Raw genomic sequence first — 19,848 nt, forward strand, 5'->3', positions numbered from 1 at the left:
GTTTATGCAAATTATTTTAGCCAGCACTAGTAAGCTCTTACAGTGGGATGAAAAAGTATTTAGCCAGCCACCAATTTGTGCATGTTTTCCCACTTTAAAAGATGAGAGAGGCCTGTAATTGATATCATAGGTAGACCACAACTATGAGAGACAAAATGAGACAACAAATCTAGAAAATCACCTTGCCTGTCATGGCAAGATTTTTTTTTTGCAAATTATGGTGGAAAATAAGTTGTCACCTAAAAACATGCAATATTTCTGGCTTTCACAGACCAGTAACTTATTCTTTAAAGGGAACCAAATATCAGGATTTTGGTATATAAGGTAAAGCCAGTACAGTACTGGCACTATCAGGCACAGTCTGTGCATACCATTAGTGGGCAGCTCGGATGTTTAGGCTGTGAAATCCAAGTTTATAAAGTTTGAAAATTCATCCACTTTTTGATTGATGTGTGCACTTCTCCAGATACTATCCGGGCAGGTTATGCACAGGATTCCCGCCCCCCTGCCGCCTGTTCCTCCCTCTCTCTGGCTCTATGCAAATTTCTCTCTTCAGTTACACGGCATCGGAGTTGGTGTCTGCGTACAGCGCTTATCTCTGGCGCCATGTTTTTGAAACCCGCATTACCCAGTTTTGTATCTGATAGGGCGGCGCATGCGCTCTTGCTTCTTCAGATCTCATTGTCACCACGGCAGCGCGCGCAGTCACAACAGGATTGGAGAACAGCTGATCTTACCGATTAGCTGCAGCAGACGATATCGTAGCAGATGTCTGCTGCAGCTAATCGGTAAGATCAGCTGTTCTCCAGTCCTGTTGTGACACCACGCGCTCCTGCTGTCACAACAAGATCCAAAGAAGCGAGGGCGCATATGCCGCAATCTCAGACACAAAACTGGGTAATGCGGGCTTCAAAAACATGGCGCCGGAGATAAGTGCTATGCGCAGGCACCAACTCTGATGCCATGTAACTGGAAGAGAGAAATTTGCATACCATAGCCAGAGAGAGGGAGGAACAGGCGGCGGGGGGGGCGGGAATCATGTGCATAACCCGCCCGGATATTATCTGGAGAAGTGCACACGTCAATCAAAAGGGGGATGAATTTTCAAACTTCATAAACTTGGATTTCACAGCCTAAACATCTGAGTTGCCCACTAATGGTATGTACAGCCTGTGCCTGATAGGGCCAGTACTGCACTGGCTGCACCTTATATACCAAAATCATGATGTTTGGTTATAATAATAATAAGTTTTATTTCTATAGCGCCAACTTATTCCGCAGTGCTTTACAATTAAGAGGGGACATGTACAGACAATATGAGACAATACAAAATAACAAAATTAAGATACCAGGAGGAGTGAGGGCCCTGCTTGTAAGCTTACAGTCTTTGAGGAAATAGGGGAGACACAAAAGGTGAATGGGGGGGAGAAAAGCTTGTCTTAAATGGTCCAGCCATCGATTTAATAGGGTATTCAAAACCAGCTGCATCAACCCGTGAGAATTTATACAGGTACAGGGGAAGAGAACTGGAAGTAAATTTTTTTGAAGGGCAGAAAGGTACTAGATTAGATCAGGGCAGTGAGTTGATAGGCTAGTCTAAAGAAATGCGTTTTTCGTAGAGTTGAGCGCGGTTCGCGGTTCGAGGTTTTCCAGTTCGCGGTTCGAGTGATTTTGGGGGCTGTTCTAGATCGAACTATAACTCGAGCTTTTTGCTAAAGCTCGATAGTTCTAGATACATTCGAGAATGGTTCTAGCAGCAAAAAGACAAGCTAATTACTAGCTGGCTTTCCGCTGTAATAGTGTAAGTCAGCGTATAGTGTGCGGGAACAGCGCATTCAGATCACTGCTGTTTGGATAATGGTGATCGCCATTTTTTTTTTTCCTTGTCTTCCTTCCCTAAGCGCGCGCGTGTAGTGGGGAGGGCCAGCATGTCAGCCAATCCCAGACACACACACACAGCTAAGTGGACTTTTAGCCAGAGAAGCAACGGCATGTGTGATAGGATGTCCATGTCACATGTCCATGCATTATAATATATATAAATACTTATTTTCCACCATAATTAAAAAAAAAATCTTGCTAAATGAGACACGGGGATTTTCTGGATTTGTTTTCTCATTTTGTCTCTTATAGTTGTGGTCTACCTATGATGTCAATTACAGGCGTCTCTCATCTTTTTATGTGGGAGAACTTGCACAATTGGTGGCTGACTAAATACTTTTTTTTCCCCACTGTATATACATCACTGTAGAACACTCTATATAAGTGCCCAGGCCGATCTGCATAACATAAAAAACATCTTATATTATACTCACCTGAAGGGCGGTTGAGTCCGTTTGGCATTGCTGGTCTCTATCCAGGGCCACCCTTCTTCCTTCTATCTCTATCTTCCTTCCCAGCTCAGTGGGGATGATACATCCTACATCAGCCTTACATAGGCATCTATTGCACCCCTGTGCAAGCATACTTTTTTCTGCCCTGCTGAGGGCAGATCAAAGTATTGTAGTGTGCATGCGCGGGTGGTCTTTGACCTTTTTCTGCATCTGTGCATTACAGTACATTGCTCAACTCTCAGCAGGACAGAAAAAAGTGCATGTGCACATGAGCATAATGAAGGCCTCTATGTGGATGACGTAGGATGCATCATCCAAACATAGCTGGAAAGGAGGAAGGTGATGGAAGGAAGGGAGGAGGCACCAGACCGAGACCAGAGACGTCCATGGTGGTGGCCGCAGCTTGTAAGGCACAAATCTGGTGACAGGTTAACTTTAAGGGTGGCTACCTGGGTATTTCATACTGTCTGGCTCCTCTTATGATGTAATTTGAGGGAACAATAAAAACAATAGTGGTGTTGCATCCCCAAACTTCTGATACATCCATGCAAAATGTGGGATGATCCATTTTTTCCAAGCAAAGTATTGCTTTAGCAGTATGCTTTGAGTCATTGTCTTGTTGTAAAGTGAACCTCCGTTCGAGTCTCAAAACACTGACAGACTTAAACCAGGTTTTACTCAGGAATATACCTTTTATTTCACACCATCCATCTTCCCCTTGACTTGGACTAATTTCTCAGTCCCTGCTACTGAATGGTGCTCTTGGGGTCATGAGCTGTGTTGGTTTGGCACCAGACATGGCATTTACCTTGGTGGCCAACAAGTTAAATTTTGGTCTCCTCTGACCACAACCCCTTCCTTCATACATTTGGGAAGTTTCCCACATGTGTTTTGGTAAAATCAATACAAGCCTTCATATTTTTGGCTGTAAATAAAGGCTTTTGTTCTTGCCATTCTTCCATAAAGGACAGCTCTATGGAGTGTTTGGCTTATTGTAGTTGAATGGACAGATACTCCAGTCTCTGCATGGGAACTTTGCAGCTCATTCAGGGTTACCTTCGCTCTTTGTGCTGCTTCTCTGATTAATGCCCTTCTTGATCTGAGAGTTTTGATGGCCTGCCCTCTCTTGGTAGATTTTTTTGTGGTACCATGTTCTTGCCATAAGATGATAATGGATTTTATGGTGCTCTGAGGGATCATCATCAGAGATTGGGATACTTTTTTTAGAAGTTTTTTTCAGATCTACTTGGTCTTCATGGTGTTGATTGACTAGTGATGCCTTTGGCTTAATGGTATTGCAGCCTTTGTGGCCTTTCAGAAAAGATGTTTATATACTGACAGACCATGTGACACTTAGGGGTACCTTGCACGTTGTGACATGGCTACTGCGATCTCGTCGGGGTCAAATCGAAAGTGACGCACATCCGGCGCCGGTAACAACGTCACAATGTGTAACGCCTAGAAGCACCGATAAACGATCGCAAAAGCGTCAAAAATCGGTGATCTGTGTAGTGTCGGTCATTTCCATAATTTCGCTGCAGCGACAGGTACGATGTTGTTCCTCATTCCTGCAGCAGCATACATCGCCTTACCTGCGTCCCGCCTGCAATAAGGAAAGAAGGAGGTGGGTGGAATGTTTACGTCCCGCTCATCTCCGCCCCTCCGCTTCTATTGGCCGCCTGCCGTGTGACGTCGCTGTGACGCCGCATGACCCGCCCCCTTAGGAAGGAGGCGGGTCGCCGGCCAGAGCGATGTCGCAGGGCAGGTAAGTGCGTGTGAAGCTGCCGTAGCGATAATAATCGCTTCGGCAGCTATCACAAGATATTGCATCTGCGACGGGGGCGGGGACTATCGCGCTTGGCATCGCTACAATCGGCTTGCGATGTTGTAGAGTGCAAAGTACCCCTTCGGAAGTCCACCTGCATGCAATCTTTCACTAAGCCTGTGAGTTGTGAAGGTAATTACTTAAATCAGAAATTTTGTAGGGGTTTCATAGCAAAAGGGGTGAATACATATATGCATGGAATTTTTTTTATTTATTTTATCCAAAAAAATTAAATTTTTGACAATTTTTTTCACATTTCACTTCCCAAACAAACTACTGTATTTAGTGCTGATGCATCACACATAAATCTTATTACAAAAATATTTAAACACAAGTTATAATGTGACAAAATATTTAAAAGCCAAGGGGGTGAATACTTTTGCAAGGCACTATAGATGCAGAATAATTATTAACATCCATTAACTTACTGGTGAAGTCTGATCTTATGGAGTAATTTTCTTTCATTTCTCTTTTATTTGATCAGTAGTTCCTTCCAATCACAACTTGTCTTTTCAGAGTTTGCTTTGCAGAAGTCTGCTGATGTTTACTTTTTTAGTAGATCACCTATTACAATCTGCCACTGACTATATGCTAGCAAATTAAAAGGCTCTAATTCACAAATATTGGGTAGCTACACAAAGATAAAATAAGAATGCACACAACTTGCTCACCTGGACAAATATCAATTATGTGATTTGAGCAATGTGTGACACATAGTGATGAACGAGAGTGCTCACCACTGCTTGTTACTCAAACATTGGTATTTAAAACTGCTCGAGTTTCCCATTGACTTCCATTATACATGGTATTCAATTTGTTTCACCTATAGAGGCCTCATCAGGGGAATGAGGCATTTCACTTGAATTTCATTCCCTTGATGACACCTGTATAGATGAAAAATGTTGGGGAGGCTTAACCTTGTCTTTTAATGGTTAGTGCAAGGACCACTGATACTAATATACAGTATATTGAGAATATTAATCTTGACACACAGCCGGAGTCGGATTTATGACTATATAAGGATATTTGAAAAACAATTAGCATAAGCAGTCCTGCACTACGTGTATCTTAAACTAGTATAGTGCAATTGTATAAACAATTATGTATTAAAAGTTGTTTTAAACTAGTCTTTAGTATAGGGGTTTAGTTACCTTTGGCAAATTGTACTTACATAAATATTTAGCTCTACAGTGAAAATGTTAATATTTCTATGGCGTAACAAGTTGAGTTTTTTTAAATTGAGTTTCTTGGTGCACAATTTGCCTTACAATGTAATGTTTTTGCAACCATGTGTCCATAGATCCTGTTCCAATACTATATGGAATTTTGTAAGAGTGGATGATAAATTTACAAGGAAATATTAAACAGAGCTGTTTTTATTCTAAAGATTCAGACATGTTTGCTATACATTATAAGAGAAGAATTCTAACTTTGTAGAAGATAGCTATAGCTGGAATCTATAACCCATTGTATTTAGTGACATTCACATAAATGAATGATGTTACAGAAAAATTATCTCTTCGCATTAAAGGAGTTTTAGACTGATAAAAATGCTTCATATCTAAGGGATCTTGGAAAAATAATATCTTCACAAATAGAATTCAATAGCTGAAATGCACCCTTTTTCTACATCAGCATAATGTCATTGGTCTTCTATGTTGCTTTAATCTATATAGTTTATTCACTAGCAGGTATCTCCAGCTGTGGCTGCATTTGCCACTGAAGAATTCGGTCATAAAGGAAATATCGTTTCCTTGGCCTCAGTCAGACGGCAGTGTTCTCATAGTCAACTGTCAGAGACGAGACTAGACCAGTGCCACCCCTGGCGGGATTCTCCAATTGCCTTTAGAGGTGATTGACAGGTCTATGGGAGAGAACTATCAATCACTTGAAGTAGTGCTGGCAGAAATCAGCATGGAAGTAGCGTGCTAGAGCGTTTCGAGAAAAATATGCTTGGCTGCGATCATGCAGCCAGGATCTGATTCCTGCTGCCCACGGTTTGGGCAAGATGAATCCGATGACAGGTTCTGTTTTAAAGTTTGTTCAACTGCAAATTAAAAAAATAACTTTTTCTTCTATGAGTATGTTCAATGTGCTTATATATTTATTTTTGATTAAATAATGGAGGAGATTGCTCTCTCTTTTTTCATTATTTGGTGTTGAATAAAGAAAATCAGATGTTTTATTTAATACTGAATTCCTTTTTTTTATTAGCCTGTCTCAACTGTAACAATAATATGAACAAAGTAAATCTTGCATCACGGAGGTCCCAAAAGTTTTTATTTTACCTCTCTCCTCTTTTTATCCACAGATCTAGAAGAAAAACTATACCCGACATCTACATCTGTAATCTTGCGGTGGCAGATCTTGTTCACATCATTGGAATGCCATTTCTCATCCATCAGTGGGCTCGAGGAGGAGAATGGGTGTTCGGAAGTCCTCTTTGTACGATAATTACATCTCTGGATACCTGCAACCAATTTGCCTGCACAGCCATTATGACAGCAATGAGCTTAGACAGGTAAACAAATAATTCATGATCTGCAACCTTACATTTGTACCAAACTTTGCAATGTAATATTAAATGTGATATGCTTATTTACAAGGTTAAATGAAAAGTTGCAAAAACATTCATCAGACAAGGTGATGGAAAGGAGACGGAGAACAGAACTAGCAGGAAATTGGAGGATGCAGTAGTATCCTCAACTTAGTTATAGATATATAAATGAAAAGTATTGTAATATAAGTGACAATTATGAATTAGAAACAAACATTTTCTGACAAATAAAATTACAATATGCACTGAAATTTTAAAGGCAACCTGTCATCTGAAACATGGTGCCCAAAACATAGGCATTATGTTCCGCCACTGACCATATGATTCTAGCCACGTATGTGGCACTCTGAAACACTGCAGTGTTTAAGAGAAAAGCATTCTTTAAATAGCCAAGTGCAGAATCAGTTGAAAATAAGGTGGTTGGAGATAATATATTGACCACTGTTCCCTTGATGTGTGGTGTAACAGCTGTTTTTTCTGATGCTTCGGCTGATTCTGCAAGACTGTTGGCTGAATCGACTTCATTATCTAATGCAGACCATAGAGCCCTCTGCTAGAAATGAGCAAACCCGAGGTTCGGTGTTCTGTGTTCGTACCAAACACAGACTTTCCCAAAAAAAGAGTTTGGAGAATGGGTGCTTTATGTGTGGAAACTCCTCACGCGCGCAGCGCTGTGCTCAGAAACGCTCAGTGCTCATCCCAGTGCAAGTCACTTGCAGTGTTTGATCATTTGACACTGGGGGTAACAACAGCATGATCAGATGTAGTGTGCACCAAGAGAAAATATGGAAAGTTGGATTTCCTGGCAATTTCCCAGCAGAGGTTCATCCTTCTGCCTCCTCTGGTTTCAGCACGGCAACATCTGGCTATGCAGTCAGAGGTTCTGCATATGGTGGGAAAATCTGTACTCTTGAAAGTCCTTCTCCTGTATTCTCAATAAAAAAAAAGCCAGACGAGACATGATAATAAACTTAAGGTGCCTGGACGGATTCCTAATGTTCCAGTCTTCCAAAATGGAGTCCATAATGTGAACAATAAAGTTGTTATTTCCTGACTTTTACATGGTGGTCCTGGATCAGAAGGATGTGTACTATCACAGTATCAAAAATTCCACAGAGTAGAACTAGTTGAGGAGGGGAAGCTAAGCAACTTCCAATGTAGAGCCGTTTCCTTCGGTCTGACAGTAGCTGTTCAAATTTTTACGAAATTATTAGCTGAGGTGACCAACCATCAAGTGAAAGAGACTCTTAGGGGTACTTTGCACACTACAACATCGCAAGCCGATGGTAGCGATGCCGAGCGCAATAGTCCCCGCCCCCGTCGCAGCTGCGATATCTTGTGATAGCTGCCGTAGCAAACATTATCGCTACGGCAGCTTCACATGCACTCACCTGCCCTGCGACGTCGCTCTGGCCGGCGAACCGCCTCTTTCCTAAGGGGGCGGGTCGTGCGACATCACAGCGACGTCACACAGCAGGCAGCCAATAGAAGCAGAGGGGCGGAGATGAGCGGGACGTAAACATCCCGCCCACCTCCGTCCTTACGCATAGCCGGCGTGAGCTGCGGAACGCAGGTAAGGAGATGTTCCTCGCTCCTGCGGCTTCTCACACAGCGATATATGCTGCCGCAGGAACGAGGAACAACATCATACCTGTCGCTGCCGCGACATTATGGAAATGACCAACACTACACCGATGATACGTTTCGACGCTTTTGCGCTCGTTAATCGTATCAAAAATGATTTACACACTCCGATATCCACAGCGACGCCGGATGTGCGTCACTTTCGATATGACCCCACCGACATCGCAGCTGCGATGTCGTAGTGTGCAAAGTACCCCTTATAGTCCCTTATCTAGATGATTTTCTAATTCTTATCAGTTCAATTTATCACTGCAACAGCCAGCCACAAGAAGTCTACACTAGTTTAGAAAACCTTGGTTGGCACTTGAATCTGAAAAAATCAAAGTTACAGCCATTAAAAAGACAAGGTTTTCTGGGACTAATACTAGATTCCAGGGCTCAGGAACGTCAACTTCCAGAAGTAAAAATTTACAGATTCCACATTCAGATCTTCAGTGCAATGAAGTTTCCCACTATGTCCCTCAAGAGTGCAATGTTGTTACTGGGTTCTTTGAACTCATGCATACTGGCTGTATTATGGACCCAGCTTCATACGAGGAGATTGCAGTGGGATATACTAAGAAATGAGGTCACCTTAGATGGTCACCTGGAAGGAAAAATTACTCTATGACCATTACCAATCCAGTCACTTCTTTGGTGCTTGGACACAGAAATTTTGTGCAGAGGAGTCCCCTGGATGTCAAGGATATCGAGAATAGTGACTACAGATGTGAGTCCCAGAGGATAGGGGGCCTGTTTACAAGATCACCTGATTCAAAGTGGTTGGTCAGGAAAAGAAAGATCAGCTTCTTAAAACATGAAAGAATTGCTAGCATAGAATATTCCATAAAAGGACTCTTGTCCTTCTTACAGATTTGTTATATGTTGACATAAGAATCCTCTTGGACAATCAACTGACAGTGGCTTATCTGAATCATAAAGAGAAAAATATCCAGCATCGGAAGACGGAGAGGTTAGGATAAAACTGGGAATTTTATTATATTATTTCTCAGAATAAAAACTTTTTTTAGGGGTACCTCAAATCAATTATTCTATCAGAAAAATACCCATTCACTTTGAGTGACAAAGAGGAATTTTTTTATAAAAATTATTTACTTTATTTGGATATATTAAAAAGGGGGTCCTTTGACCCAAACATACAATACACCAAAACATGAACAACAATAATACATAAAACAAAAGACAATAGGTAGTCTCACCCACTTCAATAGGGACAAATAGAGACGTTTTTAGAGTGGATGACCATCAATAATTTCACCTGGGAAAAAGTCAGTACTCCGAGAGACGGGTGAATCTATATTCTCTCCCTAGTCTTCCCCTCAAGAAAAGTCCTTACCTAACAATGGATCACATCCTAAGTTATACGATGCCCCCATTCCTCGGCAGCTTGCCCTTAGCAAACCCTTCTCTATCCCTCTTGAATAATGATATAAACGTCTCAAAAAGTGGTGAGTACCACCATTATCTCTGGCACATCCACATTAACAAGGGTTATATTAGTAAAGGCAAACAATAGTTATGAGGAAGAAACTATCCTTCAATGATCTTCCTCAACAGCTTGCTTAGAAAATGACCCTGTACTCCTGAGATATATAACAGCTCATAAATATCAATAATTCAGAAATATGGAACTTATCCACTTATCTCCAAATCTGTCTTCTAGGTGCCTAGAGACCACCAATAATTTCTTTAAACCGAGTCCATGTGATTACATTTCATCTTCACATGATCTCGTCAAGTCTTGCCCATCATGATCTTTTATCCAGAGTCCATGTAATTTTATTTCATTTTTTCAGGAACTCATTTAATATCTCATCTCATTTCTCATCTCATCTCAACGCGTTTCGCTCCATACACAGTAGCCGACGGAGCTCATCAGGAGATTTTTTTCATTTTTCAAAGAAGCATAATAGCCTGTTATAACAAGATCAATATCAGAGTAAAAAAAACAACAAATTCATAAGCCTTTTAATCCAAAAACCTAATAGTACATATAGTAGAAGAAGAAGCTAATCCCCAGCAAGACAACCCCCATTTTTTATATATATAAGACCAACATATTAACTCATGCTTAGACAAACCAGTTATAGATGTAAATCATTTACCTTAGGTGTTCAAGCCTCCAGGGTCAGAGCGGTGTGACACACCATTGCTCTGACACTGGGGTTTAAATAGTGTAGAACCCTCCCTTTTCCATTCACATGACCTACTCCTGGTCACTCTATTGGACAAGGGTCACACAGGTTATAAACACTAAAATCGATAAGTCAGTCTGTCAATAGCTAGTGTAAACATTTTTTAGCTAGATCGCTACAATCGCAAGCTTCTTAATATTAGCAAATTTCATCTAGTGCTTTTAGTTAAACACAGTCAGGAAGACTCGCTATGTACACGGCGCCTGCGCGTTAGCACCAGCCGAACCAGGAAGTTCCAGGTGGAACGCTCAATGCGTTCCACCTACTGCGCATGCGCCAAAGTAAAAGGCCAATGCGCATGCGTCCAGACATCTAATACGCCGTAAACCCAGTGCATTAGTCACAGCCGGACCAGGAAATCCTTGGTGGAACACACAGTGCGTTTCACCTGCTGCCCATGCGCTAAAGTTAAAGGCCACTACGCATGCGTCTAGGAATCTAATAGCGCTAACAGCCCAGCGTTTTTATTTATATTAGATTTATAGAAGCAGCCAGGCCCCAATAGTAAGGCTATCTAGTATTAAGTCCCAGATGAGCAGTAGAAAACAATAATATTTGTATCTGCTCATACTCTATTTTACGGATATAATACATCTTTTTTCGGCCGCTGCACTACCACAAAACGTCCACCAGAGGTCGGCAGTGTACATAATCAATTCCTTACTAGAAAATGCAATAAACTGTCAATAATATCAGATATTACTTAGCTAATCTCTTTTTTATATATACAGATACTTGCATAGAGTTTTTTGTCTTATTTTATTTACATTTTTAGGGGGTGTGATATAGCCCAGCTAGGGAAGAACTTCAAAGCAAGATATTTATTAATTTTTCAAAAAATATTAAAAATACTATGGGGTGACCTTTTCCGGTCAATAACAACCCAGGCAGATTTTAATTGAAAAAGCCGTCCTTAGCCTCTGTGCCGTAGACAGATAACCTCTCCTCCATGCACCACCACAACTACAAAAAACAATTAAAAACCAGCTGTTCGTTCAGACCCTCAGGATTAGTGGATCTGAACCGATATATCCATTTACATTCCTTCTGAAGTAGAACTCTATTCCAATCTCCTTTTCTAGGTGAGGGGGGCACTTGCTCAATTGCCGAAAACGTAATGCTTTCCAAATCTCCTCCATGGGCTGACCTAACGTGTCTAGATACTGGGGTGTCTCTTGCATTCCGGATATCCCCCAGGTGTTCCCCTATCTGCTTGCGAAACTCTCTTTTAGTTTTGCCTATGTAATTAAGGGGACAGTTGCAGGTGATCAGGTAAATAACTCCTGTTGACCCGCAGTTGACGAATTCCCGTGTCCGGTATACTTTACCAGTGATGACACTCACTACTTCCTTCTTCTGTGCAACCCACTTGCAAAACTTGCAGTGCCCACACCTAAAAGTCCCTATAGGTTTCTGTCAAGCCATGTTCCAGGGGCTTTTGGGGCCTCATAGAAACTATGGACTAACCGATCCTTAAGGGCTCTCCCTTTCCTAAACGTCACCAGTGGCCTAGATGGAATATAGTCCTGTAGGCTTGGGTCCGCCCTAAGGATGCCCCAATGTCTCCGCAAAACTGTCATCACTTCTTCACTACAGTTGTCAAAAGTACCAATCAATCGCACTATCTGTTCAGAGGTTTCTTTTGGCTTTGGGACAAGAAGATCTTGCCTATCCTTTTCGATTGCCCCTTTATAAGCATTTATTAATACATCCGAAGGGTATCCTCGTTCGGAGAACCTAGTACGTAGGTCTTTTGCCTGATTATGAAAAGCAACATTTGATGAACAATTTCTCCTCAGTCTGAGGTACTGCCCTCTCGGTATCCCTCTTTTTAGAGGGGTTGGATGGTGACTTGACCAGTGAAGTAGGTTATTTGAAGCGGTAAGTTTGCGATGGACCTTAGTCTGTATAAATCCTCTTTCATCTTTACTTAGGACCACATCCAGGAAGGGTAACTCCTAGACCATGAAAGGTATCTGTCTATGTGTTCTACCATTTTGAAACAGAGAGATAACTATCTGGGGCCGGTACATAGATGATATTCTGATTCTATGGGCCGGCCCCCAGGACCTGTTTAGGGACTTTGTTCAGGAATTAAATAAGAACAAAAATAATGCTGGGTTGTTTTTTACATCAGAGATCGATAAGAATGAATTACCCTTCCTGGATGTGGTCCTAAGTAAAGATGAAAGAGGATTTATACAGACTAAGGTCCATCGCAAACCTACCGCTTCAAATAACCTACTTCACTGGTCAAGTCACCATCCAACCCCTCTAAAAAGAGGGATACCGAGAGGGCAGTACCTCAGACTGAGGAGAAATTGTTCATCAAATGTTGCTTTTCATAATCAGGCAAAAGACCTACGTACTAGGTTCTCCGAACGAGGATACCCCTCGGATGTATTAATAAATGCTTATAAAGGGGCAATCGAAAAGGATAGGCAAGATCTTCTTGTCCCAAAGCCAAAAGAAACCTCTGAACAGATAGTGCGGTTGATTGGTACTTTTGACAACTGTAGTGAAGAAGTGATGACAGTTTTGCGGAGACATTGGGGCATCCTTAGGGCGGACCCAAGCCTACAGGACTATATTCCATCTAGGCCACTGGTGATGTTTAGGAAAGGGAGAGCCCTTAAGGATCGGTTAGTCCATAGTTTCTATGAGGCCCCAAAAGCCCCTGGAACATGGCTTGACAGAAAACCTATAGGGACTTTTAGGTGTGGGCACTGCAAGTTTTGCAAGTGGGTTGCACAGAAGAAGGAAGTAGTGAGTGTCACCACTGGTAAAGTATACCGGACACGGGAATTCGTCAACTGCGGGTCAACAGGAGTTATTTACCTGATCACCTGCAACTGTCCCCTTAATTACATAGGCAAAACTAAAAGAGAGTTTCGCAAGCGGATAGGGGAACACCTGGGGGATATCCGGAATGCAAGAGACACCCCAGTATCTAGACACGTTAGGTCAGCCCATGGAGGAGATTTGGAAAGCATTAAGTTTTCGGCAATTGAGCAAGTGCCCCCCTCACCTAGAAAAGGAGATTGGAATAGAGTTCTACTTCAGAAGGAATGTAAATGGATATATCGGTTCAGATCCACTAATCCTGAGGGTCTGAACGAACAGCTGGTTTTTAATTGTTTTTTGTAGTTGTGGTGGTGCATGGAGGAGAGGTTATCTGTCTACGGCACAGAGGCTAAGGACGGCTTTTTCAATTAAAATCTGCCTGGGTTGTTATTGACCGGAAAAGGTCACCCCATAGTATTTTTAATATTTTTTGAAAAATTAATAAATATCTTGCTTTGAAGTTCTTCCCTAGCTGGGCTATATCACACCCCCTAAAAATGTAAATAAAATAAGACAAAAAACTCTATGCAAGTATCTGTATATATAAAAAAGAGATTAGCTAAGTAATATCTGATATTATTGACAGTTTATTGCATTTTCTAGTAAGGAATTGATTATGTACACTGCCGACCTCTGGTGGACGTTTTGTGGTAGTGCAGCAGCCGAAAAAAGATGTATTATATCCGTAAAATAGAGTATGAGCAGATACAAATATTATTGTTTTCTACTGCTCATCTGGGACTTAATACTAGATAGCCTTACTATTGGGGCCTGGCTGCTTCTATAAATCTAATATAAATAAAAACGCTGGGCTGTTAGCGCTATTAGATTCCTAGATGCATGCGTAGTGGCCTTTAACTTTAGCGCATGGGCAGCAGGTGAAACGCACTGTGCATTCCACCAAGGATTTCCTGGTCCGGCTGTGACTAATGCACTGGGTTTACGGCGTATTAGATGTCTGGACGCATGCGCATTGGCCTTTTACTTTGGCGCATGCGCAGTAGGTGGAACGCATTGAGCGTTCCACCTGGAACTTCCTGGTTCGGCTGGTGCTAACGCGCAGGCGCCGTGTACATAGCGAGTCTTCCTGACTGTGTTTAACTAAAAGCACTAGATGAAATTTGCTAATATTAAGAAGCTTGCGATTGTAGCGATCTAGCTAAAAAATGTTTACACTAGCTATTGACAGACTGACTTATCGATTTTAGTGTTTATAACCTGTGTGACCCTTGTCCAATAGAGTGACCAGGAGTAGGTCATGTGAATGGAAAAGGGAGGGTTCTACACTATTTAAACCCCAGTGTCAGAGCAATGGTGTGTCACACCGCTCTGACCCTGGAGGCTTGAACACCTAAGGTAAATGATTTACATCTATAACTGGTTTGTCTAAACATGAGTTAATATGTTGGTCTTATATATATAAAAAATGGGGGTTGTCTTGCTGGGGATTAGCTTCTTCTTCTACTATATGTACTATTAGGTTTTTGGATTAAAAGGCTTATGAATTTGTTGTTTTTTTTACTCTGATATTGATCTTGTTATAACAGGCTATTATGCTTCTTTGAAAAATGAAAAAAATCTCCTGATGAGCTCCGTCGGCTACTGTGTATGGAGCGAAACGCGTTGAGATGAGATGAGAGATGAGATGAGATATTAAATGAGTTCCTGAAAAAAATGAAATAAAATTACATGGACTCTGGATAAAAGATCATGATGGGCAAGACTTGACGAGATCATGTGAAGATGAAATGTAATCACATGGACTCGGTTTAAAGAAATTATTGGTGGTCTCTAGGCACCTAGAAGACAGATTTGGAGATAAGTGGATAAGTTCCATATTTCTGAATTATTGATATTTATGAGCTGTTATATATCTCAAGAGTACAGGGTCATTTTCTAAGCAAGCTGTTGAGGAAGATCATTGAAGGATAGTTTCTTCCTCATAACTATTGTTTGCCTTTACTAATATAACCCTTGTTAATGTGGATGTGCCAGAGATAATGGTGGTACTCACCACTTTTTGAGACGTTTATATCATTATTCAAGAGGGATAGAGAAGGGTTTGCTAAGGGCAAGCCGCCGAGGAATGGGGACATCGTATAACTTAGGATGTGCTCCATTGTTAGGTAAGGACTTTTCTTGAGGGGAAGACTAGGGAGAGAATATAGATTCACCCGTCTCTCGGAGTACTGACTTTTTCCCAGGTGAAATTATTGATGGTCATCCACTCTAAAAACGTCTCTATTTGTCCCTATTGAAGTGGGTGAGACTACCTATTGTCTTTTGTTTTATGTATTATTGTTGTTCATGTTTTGGTGTATTGTATGTTTGGGTCAAAGGACACCCTTTTTAATATATCCAAATAAAGTAAATAATTTTTATAAAAAAATTCCTCTTTGTCACTCAAAGTGAATGGGTATTTTTCTGATAGAATTTTATTATATCCATTAAAAGCAGGATGCAACACGCAAAGGGGGCATGGGGACACACAGTGAAACACAAGACTTATCCTACGCGTTTCAACCTTGCGGTCTTAATCATGGATTGTTTGGTATCTCCAGAATGAAATATTTAAGACATGTGCAAAAAAGGGGCGTCATAGGTGCTAATTAAGAACAAACATTCACAAGATGTGCACTGGTTTAAAATTATGGGGAGAAAAGCACAATGAAATCACAATGTGATGTAAAGACAGAGATATCAAAAAATAAATAAATAAACACAAACTAATGAAAAAAAAAAGCATGAAAATACAAAATAAGAATGAATGTATGTATATCCTAAAATAAAAACATTATATCCATGCATATGAAATATGAGGAAGCAAAATGAAATTTGTTGTGCATATGTATGTATACATACACATACCTATGCATACGCTTATGCAAGTATATACACACACATGCAGGATTATAAAAAAAGCCAGGAACTTATTAGAGGATGGGTAAGTACCCCCCGATAAATATTAGAGTTGAAAAAGAAGCCCTGTTTTTATATCAGTATCAAGTGCCCTGCTGGTTTATTGTTTCAATGAAAGCTGCCACGCTTATATGTAAAATGTTTTCACTTTTACTGAGCCGCAGATGCGGCCCGTCGGGGCCGGACATTCAAACACACCGCAGGAGAAGCTGCAGCGTGATTCATATGCGGCCACGACGAGAGCCGCAGCAGCGGCAGTGTATATCAGCTCCAAAGCAACTTGTAGTAAGCTTGTTATAAAAAATTGAAAAAGTGTGGCATATTATTGGAAAATAAGTTAGTTATAATATACATTGATGTGAAGACATCAATGTGAATGATAGCAAAAGAAAAAGAAGAGTTGCTTCATCAGGTGTGTGAAAAATATATGTATCAAAGTGTTTTCACTTTTGCTGAGACGTAGATGCGGCTCACCGGGCCGGACACCAAAACACGAAGCAGCAGGGGCTGCAGCGTGATTCATATGCGGCCACGACGAGAATCGCAGCAGCGGCACAGTGCATACCAACACCATCAAAACATTTAATGAACTAATTGTTGTAAGGTTGAAAAAATGTAGCATGCTGTTGAAAGACTAATAGTTATAATATGTATTAGTTTAAGGACATCAATATGACATCAAAGTGTGGCATGTTGTTAGAAGACTAGTAGTTATAATATGTATTGGTGTAGAGACATCAATATGAATGATAGAAAAAGAGAATTTACTTCGTCAGGTGTGAAAAAAATTGTATATATCAGAGAAAATGAATTTGTATTATGTGTGTGTTGTTTGTATATATGAATTTGAGTAAAATAAATACCTTATTTTAGGTGTATTGTGTAATAAGATCCTGACGAGTGTTTAAACCATGCGGTATACGGGTATTAAGTTTAAAAATCCAAAAGGATTCCCTGTTTAGGAGTTTTCTCCTGTGATCTCCCCCTCTGGCTGGCTTAAACACTTTTTCTATCCCCATAAATCGAACTGTACCAATACATCTATTGTGTATGTCTACAAAATGTTTAGAAACTGCTGAAATATTGACGGCAGATACATTTAATATATCTGACATGTGCCGTCTAATTCGTTTTTTTAGAGGACCACCTGTACAACCTATATATTGAATTCTACAGGTGGTACATTCAGCAAGATAGACTACATAGGGAGTATTGCAATTTATGCAGCTTTTTATGTTGTATATGGCACCAGTATGTGTGGAAGCAAAGGTTTTACTTTTATTCACATATTTACATGAGATGCAGTGGTTGTGTCCACAGCCATAGAAGCCAGAGCAGGATAACCACGTTTTCCTTGTTATTTGGCTGTTGATGACACTTGGCGACAAGATATTAGCTAGACTCATTGCCCTTTTTGCTACAAAATTGATTTTATACTTCTCAAGAATAGTATGTAAGTTAGCATCTTGATGTAATAACGGCAGATATTTCTTTATGATTTTGATTATTTCATTATATTGTGGGGAAAAGGTGGTACTAAAAGTGACATTATTGTACATTTGATTTTTGTTCTTATTTTTACATTTGAAAAAAAAATATTTCCCCTAGAGTCAAAAAAAACCTTGGCTAGATTAAAATGCAGAGGTTACTCAAATTGGTGCCTCCAACGAGCACATACAATAGTGAACAACATAGAGAGAGTAGATCTATTCAAATGTAAAAATAAGAACAAAAATCAAATGTACAATAATGTCACTTTTAGTACCACCTTTTCCCCACAATATAATGAAATAATCAAAATCATAAAGAAATATCTGCCTTTATTACATCAAGATGCTAACTTACATACTATTCTTGAGAAGTATAAAATCAATTTTGTAGCCAAACGGGCAATGAGTCTAGCTAATATCTTGTCGCCAAGTGTCATCAACAGCCAAATAACAAGGAAAACGTGGTTATCCTGTTCTGGCTTGTATGGCTGTGGACACAACCACTGCATCTCATGTAAATATGTGAATAAAAGTAAAACCTTTGCTTCCACACATACTGGTGCCATATACAACATAAAAAGCTACTTAAATTGCAATACTCCCTATGTAGTCTATCTTGCTGAATGTACCACCTGTAGAATTCAATATATAGGTTGTACAGGTGGTCCTCTAAAAAAAACGAATTAGACGGCACATGTCAGATACATTAAATGTATCTGCCGTCAATATTTCAGCAGTTTCTAAACCTTTTGTAGACATACACAATAGATGTCTTGGTACATTCCGATTTATGGGGATAGAAAAAGTGTTTAAGCCAGCCAGAGGGGGAGATCACAGGAGAAAACTCCTAAACAGGGAATCCTTTTGGATTTTTAAACTTAATACCCGTATACCGCATGGTTTAAACACTCGTCAGGATCTTATTACACAATACACCTAAAATAAGGTATTTATTTTACTCAAATTCATATATACAAACAACACACACATAATATAAATTCATTTTCTCTGATATATACAATTTTTTTCACACCTGACGAAGTAAATTCTCTTTTTCTATCATTCATATTGATGTCTCTACACCAATACATATTATAACTACTAGTCTTCTAACAACATGCCACACTTTGATGTCATATTGATGTACTTAAACTAATACATATTATAACTATTAGTCTTTCAACAACATGCTACATTTTTTCAACCTTACAACAATTAGTTCATTAAATGTTTTGATGGTGTTGGTATGCACTGTGCCGCTGCTGCGATTCTCGTCGTGGCCGCATATGAATCACGCTGCAGCCCCTGCTGCTTCGTGTTTTGGTGTCCGGCCCGGCGAGCCGCATCTACGTCTCAGCAAAAGTGAAAACACTTTGATACATATATTTTTCACACACCTGATGAAGCAACTCTTCTTTTTCTTTTGCTATCATTCACATTGATGTCTTCACATCAATGTATATTATAACTAACTTGTTTTCCAATAATATGCCACACTTTTTCAATTTTTTAATAACAAGCTTACTACAAGTTGCTTTGGAGCTGATATACACTGCCGCTGCTGCGGCTCTCGTCGTGGCCGCATATGAATCACGCTGCAGCTTCTCCTGCGGTGTGTTTGAATGTCCGGCCCCGACGGGCCGCATCTGCGGCTCAGTAAAAGTGAAAACATTTTACATATAAGCGTGGCAGCTTTCATTGAAACAATAAACCAGCAGGGCACTTGATACTGATATAAAAACAGGGCTTCTTTTTTAACTCTAATATTTATCGGGGGGTACTTACCCATCCTCTAATAAGTTCCTGGCTTTTTTTATAATCCGGCATGTATGCATGTGTGTGTATATACTTGCATAAGCGTATGCATAGGTATGTGTATGTATACATACATATGCACAACAAATTTCATTTTGCTTCCCCATATTTCATATGCATGGATATAATGTTTTTATTTTAGGATATACATACATTTATTCTTATTTTGTATTTTCATGCTTTTTTTTCATTAGTTTGTGTTTATTTATTTATTTTTTGATATCTC

The 19,848-nt window shown here is 40.2% G+C and overlaps 1 protein-coding gene across 1 annotated transcript in view; it reads left to right on the forward strand.

Annotated features, from left to right (window-relative positions):
* Window positions 1-19,848, forward strand: part of MCHR2 (melanin concentrating hormone receptor 2) — a 618,664-nt gene that overhangs the window by 443,665 nt on the left and 155,151 nt on the right. The window contains exon 4 of the mRNA XM_075340097.1: window positions 6,470-6,679. Coding sequence (XP_075196212.1) covers window positions 6,470-6,679 — 210 coding nt within the window. The remainder of the gene's footprint in view (window positions 1-6,469; window positions 6,680-19,848) is intronic.

The sequence above is a fragment of the Anomaloglossus baeobatrachus genome, chromosome 3, assembly GCF_048569485.1.
Source record: "Anomaloglossus baeobatrachus isolate aAnoBae1 chromosome 3, aAnoBae1.hap1, whole genome shotgun sequence".
Taxonomy (NCBI): Eukaryota; Metazoa; Chordata; class Amphibia; order Anura; family Aromobatidae; genus Anomaloglossus; species Anomaloglossus baeobatrachus.